Source organism: Salvelinus sp. IW2-2015, linkage group LG34 (genome assembly GCF_002910315.2).
Source record: "Salvelinus sp. IW2-2015 linkage group LG34, ASM291031v2, whole genome shotgun sequence".
Taxonomy (NCBI): domain Eukaryota; kingdom Metazoa; phylum Chordata; class Actinopteri; order Salmoniformes; family Salmonidae; genus Salvelinus; species Salvelinus sp. IW2-2015.
In genome coordinates this window covers 3,181,690-3,190,376 of record NC_036873.1, presented here as the reverse complement: position 1 = coordinate 3,190,376, position 8,687 = coordinate 3,181,690, and the positions used below count along the sequence as shown (strand labels likewise).

The 8,687-nt window shown below is 42.3% G+C and overlaps 1 protein-coding gene across 1 annotated transcript; it reads right to left on the bottom strand.

Moving 5' to 3' along the window:
• Positions 1-1,901: 1,901 nt before the first annotated feature.
• LOC139023660 (uncharacterized) lies at positions 1,902-5,198 on the bottom strand. Its single transcript, XM_070437222.1, has 3 exons — positions 4,722-5,198; positions 4,063-4,193; positions 1,902-3,890 (listed from the first exon to the last, which is right to left on the bottom strand). The coding sequence occupies exons 1-3, from the start codon at positions 4,978-4,980 to the stop codon at positions 2,757-2,759; spliced, it is 1,524 nt and encodes a 507-aa protein (XP_070293323.1). The 5' UTR covers positions 4,981-5,198; the 3' UTR covers positions 1,902-2,756.
• Positions 5,199-8,687: the final 3,489 nt, after the last annotated feature.

Below are 8,687 nucleotides of genomic sequence, written 5' to 3'. Positions count from 1 at the left end.
GGCTGTATCACCGCCTGGTACGGCAACTGCTCCGCCCACAACCGCAAGGCTCTCCAGAGGGTAGTGAGGTCTGCACAACGCATCACCGGGGGCAAACTATCTGCCCTCCAGGACACCTACACCACCCGATGTCACAGGAAGGCCAAAAAGATCATCAAGGACAACAACCACCCGAGGCACTGCCTGTTCACACCCCGCTATCATCCAGAAGGCGAGGTCAGTAAAGGTGCATCAAAGCGGGGACCRAGAGACTGAAAAACAGCTTCTATCTCAAGGACATCAGACTGTTAAACAGGCATGACTAACATTGCGTGGCTGCTGCCAACATACTGACTCATCTCTAGCCTCTTTAATAATTAAAAATTGATGTAATAAATGTATCACTAGCCACTTTAAACAATGCCACTTTATATAATGTTTACATACCCTACATTACTCATCTCATATGTATATACTGTACTCTATACCATCTACTGCATCTTGCCTATGCCGTTCGGCCATCGCTCATCCATATATTTATGTGTACATATTCTTATTAATTCCTTTACATTTGTGTGTATAAGGTAGTTGTTGTGAAATTGTTAGGTTAGATTACTTGTTAGATATTACTGCATGGTCGGAACTAGAAGCACAAGCATTTCGCTACACTCGCATTAACATCTGTTAACCATGTGTATGTGACAAATMAAATTTGATATCTCAGTTTCAATGTCTCAGCTTGTAGAGAAGATGCCTCGTGAAGTATTGGTCTGTCACAAGCATGAACCAAACGTTAATGATGAATTAATTATGAATGATGAATGAGCTAAATCATGCAAATATAACTTGCCTGTGTAAATATATAAGAGAGCTTACGGGACTGCCCCGTTAAGGCTCACTTCAGACCGATACCTTATGCATCTAAGTTTGACTGTGACCTCTTCAGCATGTTGGTAATAAACAATGATTAATTTAAGATTGACTATGAGTATCCTATGTGTAGAATTTCCACCACACACCGTTTAATAGGCATGGTCCCACACTTAAGACAAAATTATTAAAACCTGGGCCCGTATCCACAAAGAGTTTCAGAGTAGGATTGCTGATCTAGAATCCTTCTATATAAATCTTATTCATTATGCTCTAAAAGGCTAAACTGATCCTAGATCAGCACTCTGAGTGGCTTTGTGGATACGCCACTGACCTAACACCATACAGACAGTGGGGTCACCTCAGTTAGACTGTGTGTGGTCCTGTGCTGCTCATCTGGTTCCTCTGTGGGTTCAGGAGGTGGTGTAGTCTGGTTGTCCTCCATGACCATGTTCCCCCCAAGGTTCCCCAGATCCTCCACACACCCCTCCTCCTTCACCAGCAGCACCTCTGAACCCTCCTCCTCCTGGAAGAGACAGGTGATACAGATTACACAGACATACACTCCCTCAGGTACGTACACACAGATAATAAACACACATTCAACATGGAGTGTTTACCCATCCAAACTACGTTTGAGTTCTATACTGTAGTTAGAGAATGACTTCATTGTTGTTAAACCCATCATGGTGGACATTAATATGTTGTGGGTAAAAACAAGTCAAAAGTCATCAGACAAACCTGACAAAACATTCTGATGTGTACAGGAGGTGTTTGTTAGCGTGTGGGTATCACAGGAGGTTGGTAGCACCTTAATTAGGGAGAACGAGATGTGTTAATGACTGGAGCGGAATAAGTGGAATGGTATCAAACACATGGTTTCCAGGTGTTTGACGTCATTCAATTTGCCATGCTCTTCTCAGCAGCCTCCTGTGGTGGGTATGTGTAGATATATTTAGTAAGTGTATATTGGTTATAACGTCGTGTTTATGCAGAATAGGGTGAGATCAGATGTGACGTACACTAAAGAGAGTATAATGAAAGTCTTAGAATGAAACGTCCCATTTTGTGTTTATTAAATAAAAACACACTTTAAATAGACCATATGAAAACCACACATACACACATCTCAGATACACATCTGTATTTACTTGATAAATTGCGTTTATTTTCTCATTAAAAGTGTCTTGGGGAATTTTTGTTGGTGGTTGAATGGAAGTAATGCATTTTTAACATCAAATGTACAGTACAAACAATCTGAAACAGATTCATTAGGCTTATATATGCCTTAAATATCACACAATGTCTGGATGCAATATTCTACCCAGGAATATTCAACACTGAAATTTGTTACTCACATTATTACTTGTTTAGCCTCGTGCTTCAACACTCTTCGTTGTTGCGGAAATTAACCCACTACTGTAGTTTACTTTGTGCATCTAAGTCAAGGATCATCAACTAGATTCAGCCATGGGCCGATGATCTTTTTTGCAGATGGTCAAGGGGCCGGAACATAATCATAATTTGTAGACTGCAAATTGACCGCAAGAAGCTCAAACAGATATATTTGACGAAAATATAATAATTTCAAATCTTGCTTAAATTTGTATATGATCCCATATATCTTTCTATTAGGCATGGGAATACTTTGGAAGAGATTTCCAAAATTTAAATCAATTGGACCTGATTTGCTGGTGTTTTATGTCAATAAAAACCATATACGAATGTATTAGTTTTAATTGCTCAGAAAACTCACCCGCCAGTTGGGAAACTTTACATAGTGTTGAATATTCAACACTGAAATCTGTTAATCTTGTTAATCCAAATGCATCTGTGGATCTTTTCTCTTGACAACAATGACAATCAATGTTTGTTTTTAATGCAGGAGGTGATCAACAAGTCAGAAGCTATAGAGTGGAATGGTTTTTCTTCTGGTGTATCTTGAGGTAGCTCCTCTCTGAGAACCTCTTCCCGCAGTGTGTACAGGCGAACGGCTTCTCTCCTGTGTGGACCTTCAGATGCGTCTTCAGCAGGTGCTGGCGGGAGAACCTCTTATCACACTGGTGGCAGCTGAAGGGTTTCTCTCCTGTGTGGATCTTCTGGTGCCTCTTCAGGCTGCCAGACTGGGCAAAGCGCATGTGACACTGGGGGCAGCTGTATGGTTTCTCTCCTGTGTGGACCCTCTGGTGGATCTCCACCTTCTGGAGGCAGCTGAAGCCTTTGTTACAGAACATGCAGAGGAACCGTTTCTCTTTACTACTGCCTGATGTTGCTCCCCCTCCCCGAGCCTGGGCTCTAGYCCTGTCATCTGAGTTCAATACCTGATCGAAAAGGATACACCCGTGTGAATCGGAAGGCCCCATCGACGTGGACACTAAGCTTTCCCTGTAATCTAAGAAATCTCTGCCCTGTGAGTGTCCGTCGCCTAGGTGACTATCTGCATTCCATGTGGGAGGAACGTCGCCCTCCACTTTCACAGTCACTTCATCTCCGACCAGACCCTCCCCTTTCTTATCTAGGCACCCTTCAGAGTACACACCACTACTGCACTGGTTCCAGTGCCCTCTAGACAGATCAGTCTGTGTCTCTAAACCCAAGGGCATGTTGCCAGGGTCCATCTCTGTAGTGTAAGAACAACACGGATCATCGCCAGCATTTAACACATCACCTGAATCAGGATTGGAATGAACCTTCCTTTGGCTCGGGTTACCGTAGAGTAAATATTCTGAGCTTGGAACAGGAGGACACCCCAGTCCCCCCAGCCCCAGTCTCTCCGGGTCTGACCTATGGTCAGATCCTGTGTGTAAAATCCTTTGTGTTACAGTTAAAGTCTCTGTGTCGGTCTCTGACTTGAGGACGGTGTTCAGCGTTCCACTGACCTCCGTGATGCTGTGTCGGGTCCTGGGCTGCGCTGAGGCGTGGTCCTCCGTGGCTACAGGGTGCGCTCCAGCCCCTCCAGTCTGGATGTCTCTGCTGTGCCTTGGGTCTTCCTCTTCTTCAGACTTATCCAGCTTGACCCCAGGACCTGCAGCCTCTGCAGACTGACACAAGTAGAGAAGAGGTTATTTGATAACAATGTCATAGGGAAGTCTCACAAGCTCCTCTATGGCAGATAAATGATGTACATAGCTGAGGGGACCATTTCCGAAATAAAAGGGCCATATTTGATTTACAAAGTAACTCAAATGTTTAACGCAACACTATTACACTAACCTCTATCACGATAACGTGCTGGGTTGAGGTTCCACTCCCCTCGTCAACAGTGATTGGTTGGTCATCTCTCCATGTATTGTGTCCCGCTGGCTTCACAAAGTTCCTGTGGCCTCCAGTGAGATGTCCTTCACCTGAGAGAGTGATTGGGGGACAGGTGGTTAGGTTACTTACTGTCAATGCTTACCGCTATGTTGTACACTATTGACAGTTTTGATCTAGAATTGGCAAGGATGAAACACAACAGTTCGCATAACTTCTGGGTATACTATATATTGATCGATGTATTGTGTTCCAGGCATCACATTGTTTTCATTGAGGAAATAATAGGAAATGCAGTAAATCAAGAACCTGTTTAGAATATGATATTGTGTCTTTGCGTAAGATAGTTAAGTAATCTGGGGAATTATTGCATACTATCCAAAAAGTAACCAAGACCAAATTCTGGGTAACACATCTGAACACATTTGCAGAGGGGAACAGGGCTACTGTGCTGAGCTATATATGAACATCACAGGAGGTTGGAGGCTCCTTAATTGGGGAGGACGGGCTCATGGTAATGGCTGGAACATAATTAGTAGAATGATGTGAATCATTGTGTTTGATGTCATTCCATTTGCTCCAATCCAGCCAGTATTATGAGTCATCCTCCCCTGATGTACCTCTTGCGATTCCTCTGTATCGGTCGAGAATCTTGACACTACTGGGACGACTGGCGAGGACGCGCTCTCGTGCCGTCTTCAGTTCCAGTAGCTGTAGTTTCCTCCGCAATCCCCTATTTTCTTTCTGGCTTTGAGTTATTTCCAAACGAAACACTGCATAGTCGTCGTCTACGAGTTTACAGATATCGGCCACGGCTGCATTCGCTAGCACTTCCATGATGGAGGCTATTTGAGTGTGAAAAACCATACAGTTAGCCATTGTTAGCAGCTAGCTAGCGTTACCTAGATAAAGTATATCGAACAAGTCCTTCCTCCAACGCGAATTAAAGACTACATGTGATGAGTATGTAATGCTGTGAAGTTAAAATAGTCATATTTTGAGTTCCATGGTGTTAATAAACGACAATAAAAACGCTAACGTGGACATTTTTCCTGGTCACTGTTCACTTCCGTCTACACTGAAGAGAACGGATATTAATGCCGGCGTCATAGCTCAAAAGGTGTGGCTAAATGAAAAGGGTATGCGCGCTGTTTTTTGAAATACGGTACTGACTATTAYGTTAGACGTCAAGTCTCCGATTCAAGTATCTTTCAAGCCCAGAGCAGATTTGTTTATAAAGAACAGTGTTAGCAAGAACATAGTAGAATAGAATACAATATAATTATTTTATTCCATCTACATCACCTCATTAAGGTAAATATTCAACTGTCCTTTATTTTTWTWTTTTTTATTTAACCTTTATTTAACTAGGCATGTCAGTTAAGCACAAATTATTATTTACAATAACGGCCTACCAAAAGGCAAAAGGCCTCCTGCGGGGATGGGGGCTGGGATTAAAAATAAAATATAGGACAAAACACACATCACGATAAGAGACACCACAACACTACATAAAGAGAGACCTAAGACAACAACACAGCATGGTAGCAACACAACATGGCAGCAGCACAAAACATGGTACAAAGATTATTGGGCACAACAGCACAAGGGGCAAGAAGGTAGAGACAACAATACATCACACGAAGCAGCCACAACTATCAGTAAGAGTGTCCATGATTTAGTCATTGAATGAAGAGATTGAGATAAAACTGTCCCGTTTGAGTGTTTGTTGCAGCTCATTCCAGTTGCTTACTTAAGCCTCAACAAGTGGGTCTTCAGACGAGTATACAGAGATGGTCAGTTTACAGAGGAGTATAGAGTGCAGTGATGTGTCCTATACGGAACATTGGTGTCAAATCTGATGGCCGAATGGTAAAGAACATCTAGCCGCTCAAGAGCACCCTTACCTGCCAACCTATAAATTACGTCTCCGTAATTTAGCATAGGTAGGATGGTCATCTGAATCAGGGTTAGTTTGGCAGCTGGGGTGAAAGAGGAGCAATTACGATAGAGTAAACCAATTTGAGATGTAACCTTAGCCTGCAGCTTTGATATGTGCTGAGAGAAGGACAGTGTACCGTCTAGCCATACTCCCAAGTACTTGTATGAGGTGACTACCTCAAGCTCTAAACTCTGAGAGGTAGTAATCACACCGGTGGGGAGAGGGCATTCTTCTTACCAAACCACATGACCTTTGTTTTGGAGGTGTTCAGAACAAGGTTAAGTGCAGAGAAAGCTTGTAGGACATTAATACATTTTTGTTGTAGAGTGTTTAACACAAAATCCGGGGAGGGGCCAGCTGAGTATAAGACTGAACCATCTGCATATAAATGAATGAGAGCTTCCTACTACCTGAGCTATGTTGTTGATGTAAATTGGGAAGAGCGTTGGGCCTACGATCGAGCCTTGTGGTACTCCCTTGGTGACAGGCAGTGGCTGAGTCAGCAGATGTTCTGACTTTATACACTGCACTCTATGAGAGAGATAGTTAGCAAACCAGGCCAAAGACCCCTCAGAGACACCAATACTCCTTAGCCGGCCCACAAGAATGGAATAGTCTACCGTATCAAAAGCTTTGGCCAAGTCAATAAAAATAGCAGCACAATATTGCTTAGAATCAAAGGCAATGGTGACATCATTGTCACGTTGGTATGAAGAGATTCGGGAGACAGACGCAGGAATGCGTAATAGCCGAGCCTTTCTCCAAATGGAATTCTTGAGGTGGAGTAACTCTGCCAGATCACGATCAAACCAGGGGCTGAACCTGTTTTTAATTCTAATTTTCTTTATGGGGGGCGTGTTTGTTCACAATACCACTGAAAATATCAAAAAAGAAGGTCCAAGTGTCTTCGACAGAGCTGATTCTAAACCAATTTACAGAGGCAAGGTCATGAAGGAGCCTTAAAGTTTTTAAGCAAGCGTCTATGACAAATCAGGACAGGTTGTTTCACTGAGCAGCCATTACAAACACAGGCTGTAAAACAGTAATCCCTAAGGTCATTACAGAAAACACCAGACTGATACCTATGAGGATTATTTGTGAGAATAACATCAAGGAGAGTAGCCTTTTCTGTGTGTTTGGAGTCATACCTTTTGAGATTGGTAATAATCTGAGAAAGATTTAGGTAGTCCCATTGCTTTAGGACTTGGTAAGGTTGTTTAAGCATGTCCCATTTTAAGTCACCTAGTAGGAAAAATTCAGACTTAGTGTAAGGGGCCAGGAAAGAGCTTAGGGCAGGTAGAGTACAGGCTGGTGCTGATGGTGAACGATAACACCCAGCAACAGTCAACAAAGAGCTATTTTAAAGTTTAATGCTTAAAACCAGCAAATCAAATTGTTTGGGGACAGACTTGGTGGAGACAACTGAGCACTGAAGGTGTTCCTTGGTAAAGATTGCCACTCCACCACCTTTGGAAGATCTGTCTTACCGAAAAAGGTTATAACCAGAATGGTTAACATCCGTGTTCAAAACACTCTTTCTTAACCACGTCTCAGTAATGACCAACACATCTGGATTGGAGCTGTGAAACCACACTTTCAATTTATCAATTTTAGGTAATAAGCTTCTAGTGTTAATGTGCAGAAAACCCAGGCTTTTACAAGAGCAGAAATCAGTGAAGCAGATATCAGAGCATACGTCAGAATTGGGGATAGCGACAGTAGATGGGCCAAGGTGTACATGCACATTTCCAAATATCATCAGCAGTAATACAATCAAGGCACAGCAGAGGACAGGGATAGCTCTGCAGTGTTGATTTTTTATGACATTTGAATGTGCATCAGATGCACATTCTAGCCTAGGTATACTGTCTCTCTAAAAACAGGTATTTACAAGCCTGTTTAAAATTCAAGTTAACAAAGGGTTAATGAGGAGTATGTTAATATGTTTGTTTGGGTTGTAAATTTGATTCGTTCTGACGTTTCTTGAATTATTGTTGTTCTTACAGTTTTAAAAGTTTATTACATTTACATTTTAATTTTTGTCATTTAGCAGACGCTCTTATCCAGAGCGATTTACAGGAGCAGTTAGGGTTAAGTGCCTTACTCAAGGGCACAAACAGATTTTACACCTAGTCGTCTCAGGGATTCAAACCAGTGACCTCTCACCCTTAACCGCAGTTATTGATTGTTTTTGTAACTGTCTGACATTTTACCGCATTGTCAGGAGCTAGTAATATAAGCATTTCGCTGCACCTGCTATAACATCTGCTAAACTGTGTACATGACCAATAAACTTTGATTTGTTGTTTTACCACCCTCCTAAACAGAAGTAAACAGGTCGTACACGCTGACCCAGTTTGTAAAGACCAGTCAGTCTGGAATATCAAGTACAGGAGGACTTAGTTCATGTTTAATATTTCATCTCAATCATCACACGACCTGAAGGTAGATTATAGGCCATTTACTGCAAACAGCTTGAGGCCAAGGACTGTAGACTAAACACAGTGACATGGTGATGTACACTGCCTTACTTATTTATTTGGACAGTGAAGCTTTTAATTTGGCTCTATAGCCTATTCCAGCATTTTGGATTTGAGATCAAATGTTTCCTATGAAGCGACAGGCAGATTATGTTGTGCCCAAT